Raw genomic sequence first — 27,746 nt, forward strand, 5'->3', positions numbered from 1 at the left:
GTCATCCTTCAAAAGCCCTTTTTCTGAAGGTTTTTGCTGGAGATCCAAACCCAAGCCTAGGTTGCCCTTCAAGGATACACTAATGCAGGAAAGCCCCTTCACCCCATAATTTAGGTAAGTAAGGGTTGATTTAGGCCTTTTATCTCTTTTTCTTCCCTGGGTGCATCCTCAGTGCAGTGGCACAGTGCTCCAAAGCATCCCCATCACACACACAGACAAAAATGTACATTTTGCAGCAATCCAGTGTGAGCAGCTTTTACCTGGCAGCTGGTAACTCTTTCAACCTGTCCTGTTTATCTGCTCTTTTTAGCTGCTCCTCAAAACCTCCTGCATTTAGTGGGTTGGGAGATGGCAGCAGCCTGGGGGCCAGCAGGGCTCCAAGCACAGACACTGTTGTTACTTACTCCCTGTATGTGACAGTCCAGTGCAGCCTGGTGATGAGGGCAGATGTGTCTCAGGGGCTGCTGAACCTCAGCAGAATCTTGTTCCACCCCCTGCCATGGCCAGGGACACCTTCCACTATCCAGGTTTGCTCCAAACCCTGTCCAGTTTGGTCTCGGACACTTCCAGGGGGAGCACAGCTTCTTCAGGGAACTTGTGGCAGAGCATCACCACCTTCACAGGGAAGAGTTCCTTCCTAATAATGGCCTTCATGAGGGCCTTTGCACATCCCAGGTTGGGGCTGGAAGGGCTCTTTGGAGATCACCCAGTCCAACCCCTGGCCAAGGCAGGGTCACCTGGAGCTGGTGACACAGGAAGGTCTGGATGAGTTTGGCATTTCTCCAGAGACGGGAGACTCCACGGCCTCCCTGGACAAGTCTGTCCCAGTGCTCTGCCACACTCACGTAAAGAAGTAGTTCTTCCTCAAGGTGAGGTAGAACTCGCTGTGCTTTTGTTTATGTCCCTAAATGTCTTTTGTGAAGAGATTCCCCTCACGAAGCGCTCTCCCCGCTAACTCAGCCTTGACTCAGGAAGGGAAGGCAGGGACCTTCTCAACATGGCGGCCAAGCACGGCTCCCCGCCCCTCGGCCGCTCTCAAGATGGCGGCGCGGAAGGGCCGGCGGCCGGCCCGGGTGCGCCTGCGCGGGCCCGAGTGCGGTGAAATTCCTGGCGGGGGGAGCGGCGGGAGGTGGCGGCGCTGAGGGCTCGGAGCAGGAGGCGGAGGGCGGCTCGGAGCCACGGCCGCGCTGCCCTGCCCGGGACCCTGCGTGCTGTGGCGGCCGGCGCCGAGCCAGACCCCCGGCGGGCGCGGAGCGGACGGGCTGAGGGACGCTCGCCGCCGCCACCTCTCGCAGCGCCAGGAGCCGCGCCGTCCCCGCCGCCGCTGGGACTCCCTCCCCGGGCAGAGCGGGGGAGAATGACGGAGCTCCAGTCCGCCTTGCTACTGCGGAGACAACTAGCAGGTACCCGGGCCGGCGGCGGAGGAAGGAAGGGAGGGCGGCGGGTGATCCGCCGCGGGGGAGCAGCGGCCGGGCGGCCTCGGAGGGGCCGCGGCCCGCGGCGGGGGAAGGAAGGGGCGCCGGCTCGGGGAGGGGGCGGGCGGGAGTGCGTGTGTGTGTGTGAGGGGGAAGGGGAGATTACGGCCCCCCCTCGCCGTGCTGTGCCCAGCCGGGAGCCGAGGGAACTAGGCCGAGCGGGGGAGGGGGAGCCCGACCGGCGATTGCTGCCAGGGGAGCCGGGGGAGGGGAGCGGGGCCGGCACGGTGGGGGAGCGTCCCCTCGGCTGCCCCCGTCCCGCCGGGGGAGCGGCGGGTGGCACCGGCCGCGCTCCTCAGCCCCCCCAGACCCCCGGTACCAAGCCCCGAGGACTCCCTGTCCCCTCCCCTTGCGGTCCGGTCTCCCTCGGGCGGGGGGAGAACCGAGCCGGAGCTCGTCCCGCAGCGCGGGGGCTGCGTGCGGGCTGATGTTTGGGGGTGTTTCTGAGGCGCCGGAAAGAAGGGGAGGAAGGAGGATTGTTCCCCCGGCCCCGGAACGAGGCGCTCCGGGCCCAGGCTGCCTCCCCGCACTCGCACCCCTTCCCGCGGGGACCCGCGGTGCCCTCGTCCCGCCTCCCCTCGCCGGCTCCCCCTCACCTCCCGTGCCCGGGAGGGGGAGGCCGCTGGCCCCTTTGTTGTCAGGAGGATCGGCGGGGGCTCACGGGCACCGGCGGGGGGAGATGACCGGGCAGCGGGGGCGCGGGTGGGACCCTGCGGGGGGACCCGCGGGGAGGGCCGGGGGGCTCCGCCGGGGGCGAGAGGGCGGGACGGGCGCGGGGGAGGAGGAGCTGGGCCCCGGGCTGGGGGACGGACGCGGCCGGGGCGCTGCGCCCGGGCCGGCGGCGGGGTGTCAGCGGGGTGTCAGACGGGCTCGGTGTCGCCGCGCCCCCTCCCTTTGTCCCCGGGCGGGCGGCCGAGCTGGCCCGGCCCGGCCCCGCCGAGGGGCCCCGCATGCGCGGGGCCGCACAATGCGGCTCCATGTGTGCGCTGCCACACTTAAAGGGAAAGGAGCCGCCAGCGCTCTCTTCCTCCCTCCCCCACTTGCACATGTTCGCCGCATCCTCTGCCTTCGCTGGGCTGGGGTACGGCGATCCGCTCCGATCCGCACGGGTCTGCGCGGTACCTCGGGAGAATCGGCTCGTCTTTTTCCTCCCTTACGTAAAAAAAACTGCTTCGTATGCGCTTAAGGGGATGTGTGCCAGGTGTACCTAAACTCGGACAATTACAGCGCTGGCTGGAGTTGGCAGAGTAGCCGTACAAAGGGACAGGGTCACTGGGTGGCACAGGAATTCCCGGAGGAGGATTTTGGCCCGAAACTTCAGTTAATGTCGTTGGAAGCCTAAGGGTGGAAAGCAGCATTGTTAGCAGTAAGGAGATGAGGTTGCATAACCGGGTATAGCGAGCTGGATGGTGTGTTTGTGCATCTCCAGCGCTGTTTCCTGGGTTTGGTTGATGATCAGTTTGAGAAACTTGAATACCCTTAAGTACTACCACAGTATGTTTACCCCTTTAAGGTGAAGCTCCTAAAAAAAAGAAAAAAGTATTATACCGTGGCTAAAAATCGCATACTGTGGCCTTAGTCCTGAGTATAAGCATGCACCTGTTAATGCCCTGGTAGCTGTTGAGGTTATTAGTGACACTCAGTGAGGTGTCTGCACGTTCAGATAAGCTAATAACGCCTCGGTATGGGCTTACTGCGGGAGCTCCAGACTGCACGTGAGGTGAAGCTTCTCTTTCCTACGTATGATCCCTTAAGGGAAACAACAGTGTAGGATAGTTGCTTTCTAACTTGATAAAAAAAAGCATTTGGTCACCTAGAATAGTTGTTCATCTGTCTGGAATTTCTCTTTTAATCTACTAAGTGTGCTCCACAAAAGAAAGTTGGACATTTAGTTGAAGTCTCTTAATAGTAAGTATTCAGATTGTGTGGTGTATTTATTTTTTTGTCTTGTGAGGTCTTAAGACCTTTTGTAAGCACAGACTGGTTGGGTATGTGAGTATATTTGTAGGCTACTAGGTCTAGAGGTTAACTTCTGTTTAACTTTCTGCTCACTGTTATCTGAAGGCTTTATGTGTAAAAAAACAGGTGAGCTTTTCTAGTTGCCACTATTACTGATCCAACTGTAGTATCTGCAGCCATTTTCCTGCACCATGCAGCTATTTGTGGGGGTTTTGTGCTTTAAGTAATATCAATACCTTTGGTGTCCCCTTACATGTACTAAAAGAAGTTGAAACCATATTAAAAGTGACTTTGAATGTGCATGAAGTATGGTGAGCATTGAAGAAGAGCCTTGAACTCTCCAAAACTCCTCTGTGGAATGACTGACCTGAGGAAGTTATTTTGTATGGGAGAATCTCGTATTTTCTGTGGGATGTCTGAACTGAGCTGGTGGTGGACTAACACTGGTTTTTCTGGTGTCAGGCTGCTTGAAGTCATAGTGCAGAGGCCAAGTGAGCTTCATGATCTTCCTTTGCTGCTGCTGACTGTCTTCCAAGTCTCACCTGCTCCAACATGTCTCTTTGTTAATACCCACACTGTTTCTTCTCCTCAAACCAAAAGTCACTACTCTGGTGGTATTTGCCCTGATGGGATTGATATTCTCTCTGCTCCATGCAGTTTTTGCCTATATCAAGTGTGGTGAATCATGGGGTTGTATCTGGTGGTTGGGTTTTGGAGGACAATAAACAGACAGTTGATACGAGTTATGTGATCTAAGCTAATTTAAATTGCTTTAGATCATTCACTTGTGCTTCAGTAATGGCAAGAGATCTGAAGCTGGAGCAAGACATAGGAAAGAAGGGAGGTTGAAGCAAGAATCTGAAACCTGTGCAATGGTGGAGCAGTTGAGGAGTATAAAAAAATCTTTAATGGTGAGACCCTGGATATCTCTTTTCAATGCTCAGAAGAAAAAAACAATGGCAAGAGGAGGGAGGAATGTTAAGCAGTAGTTCTCAGAGTGGCTACCTGTTTGGTCCCCCATATGCTTTGGTTCTTAATTATGGGGAAAGGAGCTGTCTGGCATGGAGCACTTTAATGAGCTGTTTTAATTCCTGAGTGCTTTGTCAAAGTGTAGGTCAACTGATGAGGCTGCTGGTTGTCAGTGAGATGTAAAACAAGGGCTCTTACCAAACAGAGCAAAACTTGGCAACAGAACCTGAAGTTGCTCCAATGAGTGTATGAAGACAGACTCAATTTTTATTTTTTTTTTGAAAGCAAGCTTGCTTGTAACTTGAGTAGGGAGCTGGTACCACAGCACCGTGTACAACATGCTTGTGCACTTCAGTGGCATGTTCTGGATGCTGATAATGCTCAGAGAGAAGGGACGTTCAATGACAGTCACAAAATATTATTTCAAGTTACATGTGGGTTATTCTTTTAATCTCCCAAATTCTATGTGGCTTCGCAGTGGCTTCGCCTATGAAATACTGAGATGGATCCTCAGAGACTAAGTATAGTAGCTGTTTTTATATTGACATGTGCTTGCCCCCATTTGGGCACCAGAACAATTCAAGGTAGTAAAATTATTGGGTAGTTTTTAGGGTTTGGGTGTTTTTTAAGTCTTAAGGAAGTGATTAATTGGGATCTCTTAATAGCAAAGCCCTTTAAAAAAGGGTAGTCTAACTAGAGCTGGAGGATCTGTGGATATCTGTGAAATTAAATGCTGTTCCCTCTCAAATCAACTTAATTGTAAGCTGTAGCAGCTTCTGGAAATATCTTAAAATTCAAACATATTTTTGGGGGGCTTGTTGGTTTTTGTTGTTGTTGTTGTTTGTTTTGGGTTTTTGTTTTTGAAGAGAGGCACTTTGTAGGTTGATAATAATGTGAAATAGGAGCCCTTACCTGTCTACTTCCAGGCAGAGTGCAGGAAAAGCTAAAAGAAAACAAAAGAGCCCCTGAGCTTCAACGAAAAAAGTCCAGGGCAAGTATGTAGATTGGTGTAGCACTGGGTTAGCAGAGTTCACCCCTCAGGGGAGCTGGTGGAGGATAAACTGTTCTTTTTACAGCCCCAAAACTTTATGTTCTTTAAGAAGAGATGCAGACAACAGGGTGTAAAGCTTCTCTTGCAGTCTCCAGAGCTGTCAAGCCCAAAGGTTTTACAGACTTGAGGTATGTCTCTGAATACTTTTATTTCATCCTTCTGCCAAATTCTTGCTGACACAGAGACTTTAGAGTAGGCAGACTTGTCTAGTTCAACCAGCAAAATCACACCGGGAGAGAACGCAGTTAAATCAGCAGCACACAGTGGAACTAGAAGTGCAAGTTCTCTTTAACATAAACATGGAGCATTGGAAATGGGAATAACCATGCCTTTGTTGGCTGAAGTTGAGCTGGGTTGTAAATAATCTCCAACTTAGGATACAGAAAAAAAGCCACACTAATGCTTTTCTTAAACATGAGAAACATGGCATTGTTTCAGTTTAAAGTGTATATGGCTTCTATTTCAAAGCAGGAATTAATTAAAAACTAACAAGTTGGAAAATGGTATTAAATACTTAATGTGATAGTTGAACAATTTTTACTTTCTTCTGTGGAAGAATCTTGTGTAATGTTGAGCTAATTGACTTTTTGGCAATTTGATAGGACTTTTTAAAAAATCTGTTTGAGTGGTGAATGGAGAGGGAATTGCAGAGTAAAGATCACTTTATACATCAAAGCTGAGATGCATATTTCTGGGGTGGCTGGTGTGTAGGAAACCTTTGTTTACAGTTGAGCACTGTCTTAAAATAAGTTTGTCTATAAGATACTCATTTGAGTGGCACTGATGTGAAGTAATAATTTGGTACCAGATTGCTTGTTACCTCTTTTGTGAAGGTCTGTTTGTCCATACTGTCTGTATGGACAGTAATATTCTGTATTATCCCAAATAATTAGGACTCCAAGTTCCTGCACATGCAAAACTTAGCATTTTAAGTGGTCCTGAAATTATAAACAACCCTGCCTTTTTTTTTTTAGAAGACTATTTCATATTTTCAGTTAACCATCAATGTTTTTGGTCTGATGCTTTTTGGGGTACTTGGGTATAGCATGTGTGTAGCAGTCACCTTAACCCCCTGGCAACACAGGGCCCTGTTACGGCAGATGAGAGAATTCTGTTTCTTGTGAGGTTGTGCTGACAGAATTTTCAAAGCTCCCTTTCTCAAGCTCACTTTATAGACCACATCGTTGCTAAAACACAGGCCTTGCTCAGACTTCAGTCACTACAACAGCACAAGCAGCCTGAGTTTCTGTTGCACTGTAAATAACATGATAAATGTGACCAATGGCAAACTTTGCCTGCTACGTGTTCGTTTTCCAAATGCTTCTCTTGCAGAAATAATCTGAACTTTGCATCTTCAAAGGAAAGAATATTTATAACAGCAGCCACCAGCAAAATTTCAGGGGTGCTGGCAGTTTTGGAAAGTGATGTTTAGCTAAACTACAGAATGAAGGGCTTGATGACTCAACCACTTGCTTAAACAGGATGAAGCAATAACCTGCCTCATCAAGGAGTCACTGCCTTGGCTCTGCCTAGGTCAGCTTACTAATCTTTCAGGGAAAGAACCAAACTTACCGTGAACTCTGAGTTCTTTCCTTCTCAGCTGCCCCCAAACAAGGCATTGTAAGTTACACCAGAGTAAGGGCATTATCTGGATCTGGCAGTGGAGTGATTTATTCCTGTTTTGTTTGAGAATAGTGGAATGGGAGAACATTGCTTGAGATCCTCTGAAGTAAGGAGCAAAATTAATACCATTTGAGGAAATACTTTCATCAGAATTTCTGTTTTGTTGGTAGGAGCCTCATTTGGAGATGCTAAATCATTCAAAACCAACTGAAGGGTCATTGATACTGATTCCAACTTCAGTATTGTAGTTATTTGCTGCAAACTAAGGGTTTATTGATTTGCTAGATATATCTATTTCTTTAAGAGAAACTGATAGGGATAAATCAAGTAGAGTGAATGGTCTTCAGATTAAACCACGTGTAATTATAGCTGATTCTGCCTTGATGTTTCTGTATATGGAGATTTCTTTTTAATGCAAGATGGAGTTGGAACAATACATGCATATTCAACTAATACAGGATTACTTGGTCTCTTCTGTGTTGGTACAGGTTGGTTTTTAGTTCCCCCAAAGCCCTGTGTTAAAACAGTTTGAAAAGAAGTGACCTCTGTAGATGAAACTTAGTTTGCCTCAAGTAGGCATTCTGCTAAATTTTCTTCCTGTAGTGTGTTTAATCAACCTCTGTTTTGTTGTAAAATACAACAGTTTGTTCCCAGCATAGAGACGGGGTTCTAATGAAGTGGAACTGATCTGAAATGTGGCTGCTGTTCTGAAAGCAAGAACTAACCAAATGCTAAAATGAGTGTGCAGACTTGGGTGCCTGGAGAAAGGAGAGCAGGTGGCTTGTGTGAGGAAGAGAGCATGTGACTGCTGAAACTCTCCTGTCCACTTTTTGTTCCAGTGTATGGGAACGGAATCAGGGCAACGCTTCACATGCAGGCCTTTGCTCTCACCCAGCTGCAGCTGCTCTGTGCTTCAGCTTTGAGTGGTGTGTGCATATCTGTCAGTGACTGGTTTTGATGAGATCTTTCACTTACAGCCTCTAGTAGGCTCGAGCTTTAGGCCACCCTGCAAGAGTAAGTGTTCATACTTGCTTTTCTTTCCTACTCTCGAGTCCAAGGCGTATCAGCTGGAGCAGAGATCAGATATCCAGGCCTTGTAAGAACACTAAGTATAGCAGTCTAATTGAAATGGAGTTCCATAAAAATAACTGCTCTCCTGGACAGAAATGTTAGCAGGTTTTGCACAGGTTTAAAATAATAATAAAGACTTTTTGATAGAAACCCTCTGTAAAGGTTTTCACATACAGTCTCTGTGTGTGTGGATTGTTAAGGGAAAGGTATTTCTGTGCTGTCATCATACACCTCATAGGTCAAGCTGGCTGTTTTTTTTAGCTGGCTGGCATTTGGTGCTGATCCAGAAGATGGTGTTGTCAGGAGTCATTTAAAGGAATGTCTTAAACAATTCCAAATAACAATGTGTCTCAAGTTAGGATATGCAAACCTGTTATTCATATTATAAGCAGGAGAGAAAACAAGCTGGAAAGTTGTCTTTGACTTGCACAACAACTTGAATGTTAACATCTCTCTCAGATGTTAACATCTCCCTGTGGTATAGGCATGCCACAGAGACTATTCAGTGGATTTTTACTGGTCTGTTTTTGTCTATGAACCATACAAATCCTAGAACCCTTGGCTCTGGGCAGCAGTGCTGTTTCATGGTTGTGTATGACTACTCAGAAGATACTTGAATGGAAGTGTTGTGGTTTTTTTTTTTTTTTTTTTTTTTTTTTTTTTTTTTGTGGTTTTTTTGTTTTTGTTTTTGTTTTTTTTTTGTTTGTTTTTTTCCTTAGCTTTAGTCTGTTTGTAATTAGCTTTTAAGAAGTTCATAAACTTCTCCTGTCCATGGTTAAACTCAGCTACGTTAATGGCACCTAGGATGACACCTGTCTTGCCAAATTCCAGCAGTTGTGTACAGTAGGCACCTGAAACTTGTACTCCTTTGTAGATGAGAGAAATAAGTGTGTGTTCAATGTGATTCATCTGACCTGTTTTTGACACCTGCTTCAGGCTGAGATAATTATGGTGTCTCAGAAACTACTTATCGTGATAAGATCTCTTGGTGACCATCTCAAATACACACAGATGCAGATACCCAGTGAATACTTGTCCTAACCCTCGAGAGTGGGAACAGGCATCAAACATGGAGATGGCATTTCTGTTACACTGAGTGTGACAGATGAATGTGGCTCTGTGCTGCAGTTGACTCCATGGGCAAAGCATGAATATTCCCTGGTGACATCATTGCTTCCTTTTACATGTGGGTTTCTGAATCAGGGTTCTCCCAATTCTTTTTATGATCCTTGTTTTTTTCCCTTCCTCATAACACTTCCCCTCAAAATTCAGAACTTACTGGGAATGGTTTTGTTGTGCTCTTTTAACAGACCTTATTCAACCTCCATTTTCACCTGGGTAGTGTAACTGTGCTGGATTCTGGTCTGATGGGATGCACAGCATGCTTCTAGCAGTCTAGTCAAAGAGGGCTCTGTTCAGGAAACACTTTATCTTGATTTCTACCGGTATTGCATGGCTGATGATAATTTGAACATCTATTCTGAACTTACTGCTGAGAACCCTAATTCTGGAAGCATAACATTCAAAACTTCAAACAATACTATGGCATTCAAAGGTTTTCATCAGATGAGTATGTTTTGCATTTCCAGGGATTTGGACAGGAAAGTAATTTGAACACCACATTTGTTTTGAAAGAAAAGATCTGTGGGGTTACTAGGCACAATGTGGTCCACAGTAACTTAAGTTACTGAGTTTAGATATTTGCTTATTGGCAAATGCATCGAAGGAGGGGGAAGCAGACCTTCCTTTTGTAGTTTGGGATGTTGGAAAAGGACTGGTTTGAGTGTGTGTACACAGAAAGGTCCATGTATGAAGAGTGCTGCAGAAAGGAAATGCCTCAAAATAGGTTGTGACTGTTCTTGCCTTGTCTTTAGGACTCTCGGGTGAAATGGTGCATGGAAACAGCTGGGTAAACTGGGTTGCCAGTTTAGATCAGTTGCTGGGTATCTGTGCTCTAGTTGAGACTGTCTCAGAGCTGGTTTTGAGACCCATGAGAGCATTGACAGTGTCTACTGATGTCCACTAACATGGGTTTAAGGGATTATGGAGAATTCCTTAAGAACCAAGGCAGTACCAAACACCTGCAAGCTCCTGGTTGCAGTGTGTGAAGACTCAGTTTTCCACTAAACAACTGACTTGAACTTCAAATGGTCTGTCTTCAGGTAGGCCATGGCTCCTATGACTGTGGAGCTACAGAATACACAGGATCAAGAAACTCAGTTTTTAGCTTAATTCTACAATAATGCGATACCTTACTCATAAAATAATTCCAATCTCTGTTTACTCAAGTTCCTCTGGTACCTTAATCCTCATACCTGTAGCTGCAGTTTTAGGAACTTTGGGCTAATGCTGCTCTCCCCTTGTTTGCAAAGCTGAACTGTGGCCGTGGCTAGGAATTTGACTGGGAATAAAACCAAAAATCAAACAAGAAACCTCCAGCCTTGTCCTCTGTCCTTTCAAAACCTGCTTCACTGTGCAACTCTAAGGAAGATTTCACGGGTGTAGCTGAGGTGATGGCAAGTTAAAGGTGTGTAGCACTGCACTGACACACTGCCTGCCTGGTAATGCTAATTGTGCAACCCTTCTTTCAGATCTTCTGAGCTCAGAGGATTTGATTTGTAGAAGTCTGAAATGCTGCCCTTTTTAAGAAGGAGTGATGTGTGGAACACTGGAAATTAGTTCGTTGCCAGGCTAAATTCAAACCTAAAGCTTCTACTGAAATGGTTGGTAGAATCTCTGCTTAAGACAGGTTTATCTTTACTACTTTAGTCTCCCTTCAAAATAATTTCAAGGTCCTTCAGAGACTTAATCTGTTCTGAGTGTTGTCTGTTTGTCACTCCCAGAGTGGCTAGCAGGAGTGTGTGCATGTTTTGTGCTGCGTTTTGTCTGAACTTCTTGGACGAGCTTGCAGAGCAAGACAGAACATGATGAAAGCAGATAAAATGGAGAGCTTGGGGAATACATCTCCACAGAGATCATGTTTCTTTAGCATAATCTCAGCTCTAGTTCTCTAGAATCCGAAATGTACAGCTGAGCCCTGCAGGCAGCAAAGTTTTGGAAATCATAACTGACCTCAGTGAAATAATAGGACTATATGGAAGGCACAGTGTGGGGTACAGAGAAGAAGAGTCTAGAATGAGGATTTTCAGTATGAACAGTTGTTAGAAGCTCCTGGACTAGTGGTGAGCCTCACAAAAAGCCACGAAGATAACACAAGTCTGATGTGCAGCAGATCTGAAGTGTTGCTGTGGCCTGCTTGCTCTGAGAGCTGTGTGAACCAGCTAGATGGTTTATCCTGAAGCCTTAGCCAGGACTTGGGCTCCCTAGTCCGTTTTTGTGTTGTATTTCTATCTACAAAACTCAAACACTCTGTAACTCGTTAAAGAGGCTGCTGTTAAAAAAATATAGGAGCTCTTATTTTTGAAAGCTTTATACTGTAATGTAGCTTAAAATACTCAGAGTTCCTGTGCAGTGGCTGGCTGGGTGAGATGTCAGGCTGAAAAGTTTGGATGCCGTACATAGCTGTTCCATGGAGCTATGGGGCATGTTCTGCTTAGTCATTTTTGTTGATGCTGTTTTGCTCTGGGATTGGTGAAGTCTCTTGGCTTATATAAAGGCAGTTTCAGTGAGTGTGGGAACATCAGTAGCTTGATGTAAACTAAACACTGAAACTGGAAGTGCAGCCCATGGTGCTGTGCTGGCTCAAGTTTGAGGCAATGGTAACTTGGTTCTGCATTAGTAAGAGCTGAAGGGACAGACTGTGTGTTGTGTGGCAGATCATGTGGAAAGGGAGCCATGGGGCTTTAAAATCTGTTCTGGATTTAAACAACTCTGTTGGATTACGGGCCTTTAGTCTTCCTCACCTCCCAAATCAGGTATTGGATTTAATCCCAGGTTCAGGACTGGGATTAAAGGAACTGAATGTCTAATTTATAAGCAGACACTGGATTCTGTTCCAAGTATGTTGCTGCTTGGCAGCTGTCCAGCTGTGTGCTACTTTGGCTGTCAGCTGCTGCTTGGTCTGCAAAGGGCTCTACCTGAAACTGCTTCTAGACTGAGTGTAAGAATGTTTTGGATTTTTTTTCTTCTACTGGGTAGAAAAATGCCCATTACATTAAATAATCAGAAATGCAAAAAATATTGTCAGAAATGCTAAACCACAAACTGTAATATATAGTAATTGCAAAAGTAAATGGCATTTATCTAGGCATGCACATGATGGAAATATGTTAATGTACTCATTTATGTTTAAAAAGTACAGCATATCTTTAGCTGAACAAGAAATCTCAAAGTAAAGCTGTTGGAAAAATAATGTGGAAGGATCCAGTCCTTCATAGGTGTCTCTGGCTTCTCTGCATTTCCAGGACTCTGGGGCAGTTCTTCAGCAGGGCTTTGTAGAGGACCTGTCCTAAGAGCTTGTTGTTCTCTCCTGCCTGGAGAAGGGATCTGAATCCTTTGCTTTATCCACATCCTTGTCTAGGGAAGCTCCTGTTCAGGCTGCAGGGAGTTAAGTGCCGTGTTTGGTGGGGACTGGCAGGCGCAGGGAGCAGGTGTCCCCTGCCCTGGGTGCAGCGTCAGTGTCACCCTGCCGCTGGGCAGTGACAGCGGCCTGGCAGCAGCCCTGTGTCACTGAGCCCCGTGTGTGTGTGCTCCTTTGGGATTTTGGTGCGTGGATTTCACTGTGTGAGGCTCAACTAGTGAGGAGAGAGGCAACACGCAGGTGGTGCTACTGGTTGACTTTGCTGATACACAGCACTGGCTATATCCAGGGAGAAAAAACAAAGCCAAACAAACCTTGGGCCTTGGCAGGTTTTAATGAGTAGCAGCTATTGGCTATCCGTGGTAAAGCAGCCAAGGATGATGCTTTTCATGTCTCAGTGCAGAACTTTCCTGAGAATTCCTTTTTTGTCCACCTGCCAGCCATGTTGTTTAGTTTAGCATAAATAATCTGGATGGAAAAGCTCATTTTCAAATAGCTGTTGGTAATTCTGCATACCTCTGCTGGAGAAGGTGTATGAGCCTATATTCATTGTTTTTCCTCCAAGTATTTCTGCAATTAGCAGCTGTTTGAGCTGTGCTTCAATACTGCTGTCATGGAAGGAAAACAACCTTTTCACAAGCCATGTCCCGTAAAAGAAGTAATGTGCTCATTTGCCTTACAGGCAACATCCACTAAGCAAACTTCTTTAACTGCTTTAACTGAAGATTTTTGTTAATGATTGTCCCTTTCACACAGTTTACAGATGTTCAATATTAAAGGAGTTGGCATCCAGGAATCCTACTCCTTCTCATGAGTCCTCTTGCAATATGGTCCCAGGTGTGAGTCGGAGTGTAAGAGCTGTCTTCCTTTGGGAATAAATACATGAAAAATGTTTTGAACTACTTAGGGATAAAGTTGTTTGAGGCTGAGACAGATGTAGAAAGAAACTGAAACAGCACACATTAAGAAATAGAGAAGAAAATGTGTATATTTGCTTTGGAAATAATGTGGCATATTTAAATAGAGAGAAACATTCTGATTCTTTCCAGTCTTAAGTTCTGGCAGTCTTTAAAGTCTTATCAGTGAGCAGTGATAACTTGCAAACAATAAAGAAGCTAAACATGAGCAGTTTGAGTTACAGCAGTTCACAGAGAACTTGCATCTTGGTCAGAGAGCCTGTGATGTTGCCTTTTCTTTCAGGCATTGTCTGGAGAAAACATGGTTGGGGTCAGTACCCAGATCTTTGTCTTGCACCTTGGGGACTGAATGGCTGACCTCACCTCCTGATTATATACCCTTTTGAGCAGCTCCTAGGAAAACCCATTTTAGTATGTTCTTGGGATTTTATAATTGAGTCATCTTTGTGGATAAGTTTGACTAAATCAGTAATGACCAAAGTTGATGTTCCTGCTGCCTTCAGGTGAGCTGAGCACTGTGTTTTCCCAGGGTGGACTTGGACTCCACTGTGTAGGGCTTGAATTGATTCTTCGTGCCTTTTTCAGCCACACTTGAAATAGTTCAGAACTTAACTGGTCACCAATGATTGCAAGCTTATGGGCAAATCAGTTTGGACTTAATGGACTTTCTTTTCCTCCAGAAAGGTACAAGGTTCTCACTTGAAGTTCTTCTGCATGTACCTGAGGGCATGATAAGGCCCTCTGAACTTAAGACTTACAGCTTTTAGGTTTACAAAATGGGGATATGTAGAAAAATTGTGCTGTGGAACAGAATAAATGAAGATTGCATAGTGTCTGAAATATTATAAAATAAGTATGGTTGAGTTTTTTCACAATAACTATCATTTTTAATTTAATATCGAAATTACTGACCACTTGAAGGAACAACTTCTTTCCCCCTTCCTGTATCCTAAGTACCCAAGATCTATCAGGACTTTGTATGTAGTGTTGGAAATGCTGGATGAAGAATTTGAATTTGGCATAAATATGGCATCTAATGTAATTTCTGACCTGAAGCTCTCAGTTAATAGGTGTTCTCACCTTCCTACCTCCACCACTGGATTATAGGCAAAACTTACTTGAAGTGTTTAATCCCAAATCTTCCAGGTGTGGTTTTTTTTTTTTTTTTTTTTCCTGGAGCAGACTGAAAACAGAAGTTCAGTGGAGTCTAGCTCTAGCTGTGACTTGTGTGTAGCTATTGCCAGAGAAGCCTGTACCTGGCAGTAACTGTATGGAGTAGCCTATACACTTAGAATGCTCTATTGCTTATCACTGATGGAAAAAGCTGTAAGCAAAAGGAAAAAATAAAAACCCACAACCCCATACCTAAACAGCATAGCAGCTTATCTTCTATGTTCTCTTGTGCTAGTTCAAAATATAGTAAATCATTATCTCCAGAATTCACTGGCACAGATCTCAAATGCTTCCAGATCCTGGAAAAAAAAATCATTTGAACGAAGTAGAATGTTCCTTTTAAATAAAAACATACTGTGACTTTGCTCTTCTGTTAACATTTTTTGGAGTTAAAGACCAACTTTAGTTTAAGCTGGCTCCTTGGGGTTCTTGTAAAGCTTTTTTATTATCAGAAAGCCTATTTCCTGACTTAATCACTCGTTGGTATCTAGTTTAGGAGAGCATGGCCCACAGTTGTGTGTTGTTCTGGCCCTTCTGCTGCCGTTGCACTCGGGGAGTTTTAGGGTCAGAGATGATCCCAGCTCTGGCTGAAGTGTTTGTGGTGGGGGAGCTGAGGCTGCTCACTCAGGGCCTCAGGGAGGTTTTGGTCATGTATGGACACAGGAGCAGAACCAGCAAATGTGTATTATAGACACCTAAAGTTACTCTTAAATTCTTTTTCCTACACAGAGCTCAACAAAAATCCAGTGGAAGGCTTTTCAGCGGGCTTAATAGATGACAATGATCTTTATCGATGGGAAGTCCTTATCATTGGTCCTCCAGATACACTATAGTAAGTACTGATACTTATACAGAAACCTGAGTGAACTTGGATTTACTAATTTTAGTGTGTTCCTAGTGAGTAAAAGCTAACCAAAACCTTTGTGCTAGATTAACTCTTCTGTTGCTAGCAGAATACATGTAAATAGCTGGATTTGCTGTGTAGAAGTTCTAAACTGCTTTGCTCCCATGGGAAAAGGCAACACTGATCTCTTTGTACTTGTATGGAAAAGAAAAAGAATAGGTACACTTAGAGGCAGCTTCTGTTTTCTTTCACATGTAAGTAAGGCAGATAAAATCCACTATTTGCTGTTGCTGCTGGGAGGCTGTAGTTCAGCTGATAGTGCTGTGTTAATCCATTACCACTTCATGCTTGTGATGGCAGGAAAAGAGGCAATTGAATCGGGATGTAATTGGAATTAGCTTCAAATCCTGTCAGTTTGAGATGGGAGAACTTCCAAGTGTGACCTGGAGTATTTTGGGGTGATCATCTACTTCAGTTTCTGGGATAAGGTTCTATGCCCAGGAGAGGTCAGTTTAAAGTGTACTCCTGAAGATGAACTCTGTTCTCTTCATTAAGCTGTTGCAGTGGTAAACTACTGATACAAAAAGCTTAATGACATTTACCCGAGGTCACTTTTGGTTGCAGCATGAAGTTCTGTGAGTCTGTCGGCAGACTTTGGATAAGCTTTTAAACCCAGTAATCAAATTGCTTGGCTTTCCCTCAGGCTCACTGCACTGTGGTTCCTATGTCTTGCATGAGATGGTTTCTCCAACTTCTGTTGACCTTTTCTGAACAGTCTTGTGGTTCTGTTCTATTCTCATAGCTATTTTATAAATACTGTCAATAAAGAAATGCTGCTTCTATTTGATTTGTCATTTTAGGTGTTAAAAGTTGCAATAGTGGCTTTTTAACTCCACTTTTATTAGGGTGCTGAGCTTTTTTTTGAGGCTTTTGAGTAAGAAACTCTCTTCTGTTCCAGTCCCTGGTTGGTCTTTCTCAGGGTAGTATCACTGAATCCTTCTTCCCTGGGCTGTTTGAGGACAGTCATATATAATAGTTTGGGGCTATCAGCAAATGTAATCTAGCTCACCTTTGTCTTGACATTATGGATGTTAAAATAGTCCTTCTGGAACTCTTACCTCTCCTGGGAGGAAGGATTCTTTGGAAACTACCTACCTTTTCTAAAATTTGTGAAAAATAAATGCTGTGGGTTCGGTTCCCTCAGCTGCTTCAAAGAGCCAAATTGCTGAAAAGCTTTTTGGGGTTGTTTTCTGATTTCTTTCTTTGGGTGTGGCTTTTTGTTTTGGTTTGGGTTTTTTTTTGAGACACTTGCCGAAACTGCACTCCTTTGGTTAGTGGTGGTAAAACTTTCTTGTTTTTGTTTTTGTTTTGTTTTTTTGTTTTTTGTTGTTTTTTTTTTTTTTTTTTTTTTTGTTTTTTTTTTGTTTTTTTTGTTTTTTTTTGGTTTTTTTTGGAACCAGTGAACTTTAGAGACTTCTACTCCTTTACAAATACAGGAAAAAGAATTGCAGTGAACAGTGTCCTGTTCACCAGTATGTCTGTATGGCTGCTGAGAAGCAGTTTCTCACACCGTTAATCCCATGCCATCTTCTTTGGAGGTTTATGTTCCACTTCTTGTTCTGCCCTTGCAATTCCCAATTTTGTTACAGCCTTCAGTTAGAAGTGCCAGTAGCAGGACAAATGTTATATTATTGACATTAACAAAGTATTCCATTTGTAAACTTTTCCATCTAACACAAGCCTTCCCATTTTTCAAAAGGGACTATTCCTGGCCTGTAACTCCACATAAAACCTGGATGTCTCTTGTTTATTATTGTTTTCCAGTTGAGTGGGTAACTAATGCAGAACACCTCACTGTCATGCCTGAGTCGTTTTAGCTTAGTGTTGAAAAGGTGGCATTGGAATTCTTTTTACATTTAATGCTCTAGACACAGCCAGAGCTTTCTGCAGTTTTTTCCCTGGGGCTCACTGCTGAAGACTGAGACCACAAAATTGGGACTGAGGTCTCTAACAGAGGAAAAGGGGTGTCTGCTGGGCTGGACTTGAGAAAGGCAGTTATTGGCAATACCTTTTTTTTCCCTGTTAATAAATGTACTGGGAGGAAAAAAAAAAAAGAGTTATTATTCCAGATGGTAAATTCCTTGGCAGGTTTTTTTTCTTTTTTTTTTTTTTTTTTTTTTTTTTTTTTTTCCCCACCCCCATGGTTTTTCCCCTCTGGAACATCATCCTAGTTCTATAAAAGATTGTGTTGGGGAACTGGCAGTATCTTGTGAAAGGATCTTCTCAATGTAGAAACTCTTTACTTTGCATATGGAAGTGTTGATACTGTTAATTACTAACATGATGTGAAATTGTGTGAGGTGTAAACTTAGAACATCACTAAGTTCCGATCTTCAGCTTAAGCTTACAAGAAACTCTACTAAGATATTTTTGATTCCCCAGTGAAGGTGGTGTTTTCAAGGCTCATCTTACTTTTCCAAAAGACTACCCACTGAGGCCGCCAAAAATGAAATTCATCACAGAAATCTGGCATCCGAATGGTAAGAAATGTCAAAGTTTCAATTTCTTTTTGCAGTTCAGGACTAAAATGCTGTGAAGACAAATAGATACATTTCTGTTTGTGTTAGAAATATGAAACTCTGCTTTTACTTTGCCATCCTCACTTAATGGAGAAGTAATAACAATGGCAGAGTTTTTAATATTGCTGCTCTGAGAGCATAAAATGCTCTTAAAGTATTTTCAGAAGCTATTCAGAGTAGGTTCTTGCATTCTTGGTAATTGTTCAGGGATTTTTTTTTCCCTTAATTTTTTTCCTAAGTGCAGAATACTAGTCTGAGGAGAAACTTGACTTCTGTAGCTGCCTTGTGTTATACCTTCAAATATTTCATCTTGCTGTTACTGACTTGGCAGTTCAGTATAGAAGGCCCAAGGTTGTCCTCATCTAGTGAAGCATGAAAAGAAATCTTTTAATCCCTCTAAAGGAGACTTCTCCTAATGTCTCCTTTACCTATGGACTGGTGGAGATTGGATGGGAAGGTAAAATAAAAAGGAAGATGGTTTTCCTGGGAAAGAGCAATGTTCTTCAACTTCAAAAACTGTAGATGTTAAAAGGTGGGAGGAGACAGTGCTCCCATCAAAAGGACAGGGAATATTTTAATGCTGTGTCAGTATCAGCTCTGGAAATATCAGAGTACTTGTCAGGCACTTTCTAATTCCAGCAGTTTAAATCATATTTCAGTATGTTCCAGTAATATCCAGCTGATGCTGTTGCTGTGGAAAAAAGTCACTCTCCAGTTTGCTGAACTTAACAGAAAAAGCTGTAGTGGAAGCCTGTCTAAATAAATAGTCTTGAGAGTTGCAGCAATGATGTTACCCTGAGTCTTTCCTCCCCCTGTGCCCTCTCTGTCAGGAGTCCAGGCACATGCACACTTCCACCAAGCCCTGTTCATTACAGCTTAAGTTCTGCAATAGTTAATTACTTGCCTTCTTTATAAAAAGTGTCTCCACTAACGTGTTTCAGACTAGCTGGAATGAAGATGAAGAGTTCCATGAGTGTCCTGAAGAAATGCCAGCACGTTGTTCATGACTGAAATATGCCTTGTTCTATTTTGTAGTTGACAAGAACGGCGATGTCTGCATTTCAATTCTTCATGAGCCTGGAGAAGACAAATATGGCTATGAAAAACCTGAGGAACGCTGGCTTCCCATTCACACAGTGGAGACTATAATGATTAGTGTTATTTCTATGCTGGCAGATCCCAATGGTGATTCTCCTGCTAATGTTGATGCAGCGGTAAGGCTTTCCTTGGTCTGCCAGTTGTCTCCAATGTAGAAACCTTGCAATGGAGCTCTGTTTCTAGTTTAGTAAAGCAGTAACTTTGGGAAGAACCTTTCCTGTCACAGGCTAAGGCTGCCATTGTGTTGGGGGAAAGCAGTGATGTTGTTATCAGAGCTGCTAATTAGCCTTGAGAAGTTTCTTTCACTACTCTAGAACAGTCTTCCTGTCCCGTGGATTAGAGCAGCAGGTTTGACTGTGTAGATCTGTGCTCTGAGAAGGTACCCAAAGGCTTTACTGGGTATCTGACCTTAACTCAACAGGGAGGGCTGTCCCAGACTAGACTGACTGCTCAGAGTGAGGAAAGATGGTTGGGTTTACAGTCAAAGACCAGGGTGAGTCTGCAGGTGTGAGACGCAAGTGTTTGATGCAGCACAGTGTTCTGGAACATGGCCTGTGCTCTGTGTGTATAAACACAGCTAGCAGCTCTCTAGAAGAGCTGTGCCTAGGGCAGAATGTAACAATGAGGCTGAAGAATGTTTCTGGTGGGGAGAGGAAAAAAGTCTCAGTTCTGGAAGGGCATAGGGGGACAGACTTCAGGCCCCACTCATCTGACAAGACTGGCATGCTCTTGAATTGCAGTTCAGCAGAGAGTGTTGTCTTCTCACAAGAGAGAAGTTCTAGCTCTTTTAACTGTGGGAGTGAGGAAGAAGGAGATGGGAGTTGTGAGATGCAGAGTTTGGAAAAGAATGTTAACCTTCTCTGTCAGCCAAGCTATACCTTCCCAAAGTGGGTGGGGGTTTAGTCGTTTCCTGGAGCCTTTGATCTGCTGTGTTTTGAGTATTTTCAAAGGTGGTTGAGCTCTGCTGAAAAATCATGGGAACAGATTCATGTGGAATAAATTTAAGGGGAAGAAAACAGAAAACAAAAAATTGCAGTGAACAATTTCCGTATTTAATCTTTTTAAGTGTTGGACCTCCCCTTTTTGTGTGATGTTGCTGGCGGAAACAGACACCCAGGAAATAGGGACATTTCCTGCTGAGAGCACGGGGAGGAGCAAGTTACTAATGAAATGCTAAAAGTGCAATTAGAATGCCTCAGTTTACAAACTCATGTATGTTGAATGTAGCTGGCCTAACCTTGTAGAAAGCACATGCTGTTAGCTGTGCTTGTCACCTTCCTGACATCAGACTTTTTGTGTTGTGCCCCACTCTGACAACTACTTCAGGAGTGGGTTTTTTTATTTTTTGGGGTTTTTGCTTTAGAAAAGTTAGACACAAAATGAATTTGCCTTAGGGTAAAGGACAAAAATGAAAACAGCTTTTACTAGCCCAGCTTGAAAGAACAAAAAAATCCAAATTTGACTGTGGAGATAGCAGTGAGGCATCACTTTGGATGCTAGAATCTATTTTTCTGACTGTGGCATTACATGTTTCAAGGAACTTCTAAAGTGCTGCTTGAGCAGTTGGCTTCTCCTGCTGGATTGTAGATCTCTCTATATTAGCAAAAACCATACTTATCAGGGTAATGAAGAATCAGCAGCTCCTGTGTTTACTACAGCAATAAAATGTGGCAGTTGCTATCAGATAGTTTGTCTGCTGTCATTAGTTTCTGCTTTTAAGTGAGTTTAGTGAATAAGGTGTTAGAGGCAGTTTGCAGGATTATAGGAGCAGGGGATATGCCTGCTTTCAGGAAAAATGAAGTGTGCATGTTGCAGTACTGTCTCTTGGAGTGGGAGAAAAATGAGGATCAAAAGCCTGAATAGATATTTTGAAAAGCAAATAGAACAGTTCATGACCTAAAATTACATTTTAGGAGATTCAGCTGTCACATTGGAAACTTTGCTTGCTATTCAAATCTGAACAATTCATAGAACTACAAAAATAAAAAAATAGAAACAGAAACTAAGGCTCTGAAGCTCAGAGGGCACAAATTCAATGCTTTTCTTGGCCTTAAGCCATCTTGTGTAAACTGTCCTGTGTCCCAGTCCAAGGAAGCAAATGTTTGCTGCATGAATTGCTGAAAAAGAACAAACTGATTAGTAGCCTTATTTGTGCTTTCATAGGAAAGTTAAGATGTGCTGGGCTCTCCCATGTGCTGATTGTTGAAGTGAGCTTGGAGGTGATGCATGTTAGGGTTTGCCATTTATCACTCAAATCTACTACAACCTTCACTCACTCCAAGTGGGGGTGAAAAGGTGTTGTATGCTAGATTGCATCAGGTAAAACAATGTGAGGGGTTTTAACCCCTTCTCTCACCCCTGGAAAAGAAAATATTGCTTGTATCAGAAACTGAGAACTGTAGAACTTGATGAAATAAGGGGTTCTTTATATTTTCCCCACCACTTCTGACTGGAAGGCAGTACCCAGCACATCATTCTTAACCACACCTGATGCTCCTGTGCTTTCATCTGAGCTCCTTGTGAGCCTGGCACAAAACAAACCTGGCTGCCCTTTCTCACATAGGTTTTTGTGATACCTTGATGTGTGCATCTCTGGGTTCAGACTTCCCTCTTACCTGTCTTCCTGCTCATCTTTATCTTGGCTCTTCATCTCTGCAGTTTTGAAATCAGATCCCTGTCACAGAGACCAGCCCTATAGGTGAGCTGGGTATTCTGCTAAGGTCTTCCTCACAGAGCCAATATCTTCCAGCCATACCTAAAGAGGAGCTGTTTGCTTTTGAAGGACACTGCTGAGCCTCTTCTAGATACTGTGACTTCTGTATTTCTGTCCTGAGTGTCCTGGCTAGATTGAAGGGAGCGGAAACTATCTTTAAAAAAAAAAAATCTCAGAGTAACTGCTGGCTCCACAGTACCTGTGTACCTTTTTCACCACTGCAGTTAAAGACTGTCTCTATACACATAACAACAGCTTGTGGTCTACAGGTTGAGTTTGCTGCTACTTTGCAGGCTGAAGCAAATAGATTTTAGCACAGACAGTGTGAAATACTGGTAAGCCACCAGGTTAGTCTTGGAGTGTGCCTGAAATCGAAGGGGAAAGTTACATCCTCACTGTCTTGTGAGCAGTTGGCACAGAAACCCAGAGCAAACTTTCAGAAGTCCTGACTATCACAGGTTTTCAGTGAGTAGCTCAATGATTGTAAGCAAATTTAGGTGTTGACTAGATGGCTAATGTCTGAAAACATAAACACCAAGAGTCTTCCTAGAGCTTGTACAACTCCTTGTTGTAGGACTGACATCTGAAAGCTGTCTATTCAATTACAGAAAGAATGGAGAGAAGACAGAAATGGAGAATTTAAAAGAAAAGTTGCCCGCTGTGTAAGAAAAAGCCAAGAAACTGCTTTTGAGTGACACTTATTCAGCAGCTAGTAGCTTCACTTTTTTCAGGGTAAGTATCCTTCTCAAGACAAGTCAGTTACCTGAGTTGAGGCTTTCCTGCTTAAGTGTTGCTGAACTATTTTTCTCTCCCTCAAAAGCAAAAAGAAACCCCTGAACCTTTCTTCTCAGCTGCATGATCTCAGTGGAGCTCTTTGGCTGGATGCAGTACTAAAGACTGAAAGAATTTAAGTGCACTTGACAGCCCATTCTGCCAAAATTGGAGAACTTCTCTTGTATTCTTGTGTTTTATGCTGTTCAGAAGTTGAACTTCTCTTTGTCAGAATTCATCCTGCTTATTAATGGCACTTAGAGGTCACTGGAGCTGTAACAGAAGGGGGTGATAATTCCCTGATATGCATTATTGTGAAGAACACTTATTAGAATCTTAAAAGCATCTTAAGTGTCTTGTTATCTCAGGAGTTGTGGATTATCTTGCAGATGTTGGTAGCATGTTGCACATAGGAGTTAAATGAGACTTCAGTGAGGTTGTCAGGAACCACTGAGAAGGGTTTGCTTCAGGTATCTGTGGGAGTTTTAACAGAAAGTCTCCTGGCACAGCAGAAAGCATCAAATTGAGCTATTACCCCCAATAATACCATGGAAGGTGGTGTTCTCTTCAGCAGCCCCAAAAACATCTTGAGTGAAGAGGGCTTGGGAATAGCTTCATAAAACCAGCTGTGTTCTGCTTGGAAATGGAACTGTGGCATATCTGAGAGCTTGGATAAGTTTTGTCCTGAGGATAGCTGATGTGATATTTGCATTTTTTGCCACCCTGTTAAAGAGCTTCTGACTCAAGAGACTAAGTCTAATTTACACAACCCCATCTCAGTTTTAAAGGGACTTTTTTTTTTTTAAATAGCCTCTCATAGAAAGCTCTGTATTAAAGCATGGCCCTTAAATCCCTGGCCTTTGGTCACTTTATCTTGGGTATGCCAAGGAAAAACTTCCTCTATGAGCTAATAATTTCCCACTCTTGCTTTTCAAAGCAAAACAGACCTTCATGTTGAAGCTGCCTTTTCTTAATGGTTGGTTTGGCAAGTAAACTGCTCTGACCCATTTGGCTGGCAAACCCCAAATTCATATTTACTGGTTATCTACAGCATACATAATTCACAGGGACAGAAATATGGCACTATATAGTTCAGAGGGGTTGTACTGACTGAACCAGAGCAGCTTACTGCATTCTTCTGCTGGATAGTTTTTTAAATCACAATTGTACAGGAGAGAGTTCCTTTCTTACCCTTTTGTAAACACTGAGGGGGTTGGGGGAAGGCTCCATCTGTGACAAATTCGTTCTGCAGTCTCTCTTTGCAGAAATTCTTTGATTGACAGGAACTTTCTCCAGTACAGATTAAGCACAAAAAATGCTTAATATTGATCAAAAGGCTAAGCAAAGGAACAGAAAGTCTTGTACAACTGCCTCTAACTGGAGTGCAAGAATTGTTAATGCAGCTGACTTTTTTTTTCCTGTCTTGGAGAAAGGGAGTAACTGTGAGTAACACTCCAGTGTGTCCTTAACTAACCTCAGCTCTGTTGCCATGTTGAACTTAGCTATAGTGCAACAATGCTCTTGACAAATATTTTAAGTAATTGGCTGTGTTGCTTTTTTGGAAGGGGGAAAGCTTTTCTAAGTCTGGTGACTCCTCCCAGGGGAGGGATGGGCAGGGAATTGGATGAGAAGGGGCCACAGCTGGTTTCAAAGTAGCCCGGTGTGACTGAGGGCTGTGGTGTCAGTGCTTGCTGAGCACTGCTGTGCCATTTGTCCCCACTGTTCACAGTAAGTAATGCACAGACTTTCCAGTGATAAATCTGCAGTGTTCAGCCTTATGTGTGAATAATCAAAGCTTTACACACTGTGCACTCCACAAGCAACACGAGTTACAGGAGCCAGAAACTGATAATTGAGCTTGGATACACAGTGTGCTGAACTAACTCCAGTCTTTCTCAGGTGATGAGTTTGGATTTATCCGTCTTCTGTTCAGAGGTATGTGAAGCTCTTGAACAAGTAATAGTTACCTTCTTGAGCTTGAAAAACTAATTAACATCTTGAAAATAATTGAGGGTGAGGAGGGGTTTTATTTTAATACTTGTGATTTCTTTGCAGGTCTCCAATTGAGAAACATGGCACTGTTTTTTTTCCTGCACTCTACCCACCTATTGCTGGACTTCTGTTGTTACAAGTTGGCAAACACTGGCTGGAACTGGGCTGCAATAAAACATGCCAGTTATCAATGCTGACAAGAGCCTAACAAGTGCCAACACAAGATGATTACGCATTTTGAAATCTAATGAACTGCTTTAACCTTCAGGAAAAATTGTAAAGATGTGTACATAGCACAACATGATCCGGATAATATATATACTGTTCATGTACATCCACAAATACACATTGTACCAAATAATGCTGTCTGTAGTTAGGGATAGAATTGTGTAAATTCTAAAGATTTTAGCAGGTTTTTTTCTCTCCCTATTCATTGTTTCCTGAGTTTAAAAAAAAAGAAACAGCAACTTGTGAAGCATGTCAAAACCAATTAGGATACTAAGTTGGTTTTATTGGTTTTGGGTTTTTTTTTCCCTCCCACTTTAATTTTCCTTTGATGCACCGAGGCTTTATTAAAATTTCTTGCTTAATAAAGTTTAGTATTTTTTTCCTTTTTTTTTCTTTTTTTTTTTTTTTTTTTAAATGTGGTCCCTTTTATTTTCCCCATCAGAACTTAAAATTTTCCTAATTAAACCCTGAAAGGATTTGCTATTAATTACTTGTGTCTTCTTTTATGATGACCTTTGTAGTCTCAAAGGTGCTTTTTTTTTCCCTTCCCACCCCTTTTTTAAACCCAATTATTCATCGTTCTTGAATTTGGTATAGCAATAAAACTGGCCATGGAGCACCCTTGAGCAGCCTGATGGATTTTTAACTTCCAAGGACTTGAGTGCTTTCTCTTGGAAGTTTGGTTGACTAAGTTAGTCCAAGATAGGAATGAGCTGCTTTTTATGGGTGAAGTTTTTGGTTTGCCTTTTTCATTGCCTGTTTGTGGGGTGGGGTGTTTGTGGGGGAGGCTTGTTTTTTCTCAAGGTTGAGTTCAAGCATGCACATCTGTAGGCTTTCAAATGACTAACTTCTGGGTTTGGTATCAAAAATAGTTTCCCTCCTTTACTCTCTTCTGTGGCCCTTCATCTGCTTTGCCTTCTACTTCAGAGTTTTCCTCACCTAATGTACAAAGAAAATGGCGATGTATATTTTCATGTAATTTGATTTTTGGAATTCTGTCACCTTCTGTAGTGAGTTCTTCCAAAATATAATTTTTTCCAATAATCATGTGTCAAACTGGCTGTCTTGAGTATCACAATAGGAAGGGTACCTGTAGCTGCAGCATCATCAGCAACACAACACTAGCAAACACTTGAGGCTGTGCTTCATCTTAAATAATGAAAGAGCAAACAAAACACACAACTTTATCCACACTGTAACTACCTTTGGCCCTCTAGTGAGCAAATACTAATCTCAGAGTATCTGCTCACAAGAGTTTTCAGGCCTTTGACCAAAGAAACTTTATAGAAGAACATAAACTACTCCCTGACCATCCTTTTCCACTTAAAGTTGGGACTGTGCAGCATTTCAGTGGCATGGTCTTATTCTTTCCATTAAAGAAAAGACTGGGAAAAAGCTCATCTTTGTAAACCTAGCAATGGCCTTACTCACAGGCTGCCCTTCCTTTTCAATTTCCACAGTGTATCTAGAACTGGGGCAATTCAAGCTATTTCCTGTTTTCAGCAAGTTCAGCAGTGGTCTCTGTTCTGTCTTCCAAAGTACCACACACAGTTCACCATGGCCTCACCTGTAACTTCACAAAATGGTTCAAAGCTTTATGCTCTATGCTCTCCAGAATTGCTGCTTGTTTGTTCTTTAGGGGACAGGCCTGGAAATGTTTGTCTTGCTTCAGTGGTGTGGAAGAACTGGGAATTCCACAGTACTGCTCATTCCCCTCTTTGTAAATTCAGATAGATATATTTGGCTTACCCAGATGGTTTGTGATCCCACCTGACCCAGATACTCCCCAGGGAGCAGCATTACTGTGGGATACTGATCCACAAGCTGCAGGTATGGCTAATGCCCAGTGACTGAATGAAAGAGGCAGCTCAGGGTCTGCTGCCAAGTGTCCACGTTGTAGGAAGCCTCTGGCAGGCAAGGACATGGCCTGTTTCATTTTCCTGTTGGCTTTTTGTTTGTTCCTGCCCCACGCTGAAAGGAGCACTGGTGGAAAGCTGTTAGTGATAAAACCAGATGGGAACACCCCTGAAGAGCTGCAGTATTGACAAGAGGATTCTTGGTGAATAAGGAAGTAAACCAGCATTCCTCAATTTTCCTTGCAGCAAGACTTGGTCTCTGGTTTGGTTCATGCAAGCTGTTGGCATCCTGGCCTCTCAGTTAACACTGTAAGTTCTCTAGGGGTTTGTCATCCTGGCTGAGGGTTTGAGCTGATATTTGCCCCTACATGGTTTGCCCTGCATTCTGGATATCACTGCATCACTGGGGGAAAAGGAAAGGCATCTAATACTGAGGAATGTCTAACTAGTGTGGCCATCTTAATTCCTTTTTTCTATTTCTTCATGCTGCACCAGAGACAATCTCTAAAATCCAGGACTGTCAACTGTCACTAAAATTCCTTCTGCTGCAATACCTGAAAACACTTATTGGAACTGGGTGATCAATAAGCAGAGCACATGAATTCTGAAGTGATTGGAAGTGTATTTTGGGCTTTAGTAGGCTGTGGGGTAGACTCCACTGTGTCTGTGCCATCTGGTGCACTGCTCTTGGTGCAGTGCCATCACTGCACACAGAGCAGCAGCACTTCAGAAGCAGGATGAGTGATTCTAAACCAAATCAGAAGCTGGTTAGGGTTTAGAGACTGTCATACAACAGCTTCCTGCCCAGGCAAATCCTCAGAGATTACAATTTCCTTGATGCAAAACATAGCAGTGGTTTGAAATCTGATCCCTGTTGTTACTGAGAAATTAAACTAAATATGATCAGGGAGCAATAACTTGCTTCCTCACAGCTCCTCAGGAGGATC

The 27,746-nt window shown here is 43.4% G+C and overlaps 1 protein-coding gene and 1 long non-coding RNA gene across 4 annotated transcripts; both read left to right on the plus strand.

Annotated features, from left to right (window-relative positions):
• The first annotated feature begins 1,033 nt into the window (after positions 1 to 1,033).
• Positions 1,034 to 25,987, plus strand: UBE2G1 (ubiquitin conjugating enzyme E2 G1). Of its 3 annotated transcripts, XR_010745108.1 has the most exons (7): positions 1,034 to 1,403; positions 15,448 to 15,550; positions 18,005 to 18,102; positions 19,177 to 19,355; positions 22,561 to 22,684; positions 24,623 to 24,658; positions 24,779 to 25,987. XR_010745108.1 is itself a non-coding variant. In XM_066333174.1 (6 exons), the coding sequence occupies exons 1-5, from the start codon at positions 1,358 to 1,360 to the stop codon at positions 22,645 to 22,647; spliced, it is 513 nt and encodes a 170-aa protein (XP_066189271.1). In that variant the 5' UTR covers positions 1,036 to 1,357; the 3' UTR covers positions 22,648 to 22,684; positions 24,779 to 25,987. The 3 variants fall into 3 exon arrangements, 2 of the variants coding, with proteins under 2 accessions (XP_066189271.1, XP_066189272.1); XM_066333174.1 differs by lacking the exon at positions 24,623 to 24,658 and having other exon boundaries at positions 1,036 to 1,403; XM_066333175.1 differs by lacking the exons at positions 1,034 to 1,403; positions 24,623 to 24,658 and having other exon boundaries at positions 18,010 to 18,102.
• On the plus strand, positions 2,265 to 8,254 carry LOC136370001 (uncharacterized). The gene is made up of 3 exons (XR_010745109.1): positions 2,265 to 3,383; positions 3,897 to 4,112; positions 5,330 to 8,254. It is a non-coding gene; the product is annotated as an uncharacterized lncRNA (long non-coding RNA).
• Positions 25,988 to 27,746: the final 1,759 nt, after the last annotated feature.

This window comes from Sylvia atricapilla, chromosome 20, assembly GCF_009819655.1.
Source record: "Sylvia atricapilla isolate bSylAtr1 chromosome 20, bSylAtr1.pri, whole genome shotgun sequence".
NCBI classification, from domain to species: domain Eukaryota; kingdom Metazoa; phylum Chordata; class Aves; order Passeriformes; family Sylviidae; genus Sylvia; species Sylvia atricapilla.

Bases quoted from the DNA above. Each gene is read 5' to 3' on its own strand.
- UBE2G1 (XM_066333174.1), top strand. From the start codon at position 1,358: ATGACGGAGCTCCAGTCCGCCTTGCTACTGCGGAGACAACTAGCAG. The intron at 1,404-15,447 runs GTACCCGGGCCG...TTTCCTACACAG, and splicing joins ACTGCGGAGACAACTAGCAG to AGCTCAACAAAAATCCAGTG. The intron at 18,103-19,176 runs GTAAGAAATGTC...TCTATTTTGTAG, and splicing joins AGAAATCTGGCATCCGAATG to TTGACAAGAACGGCGATGTC.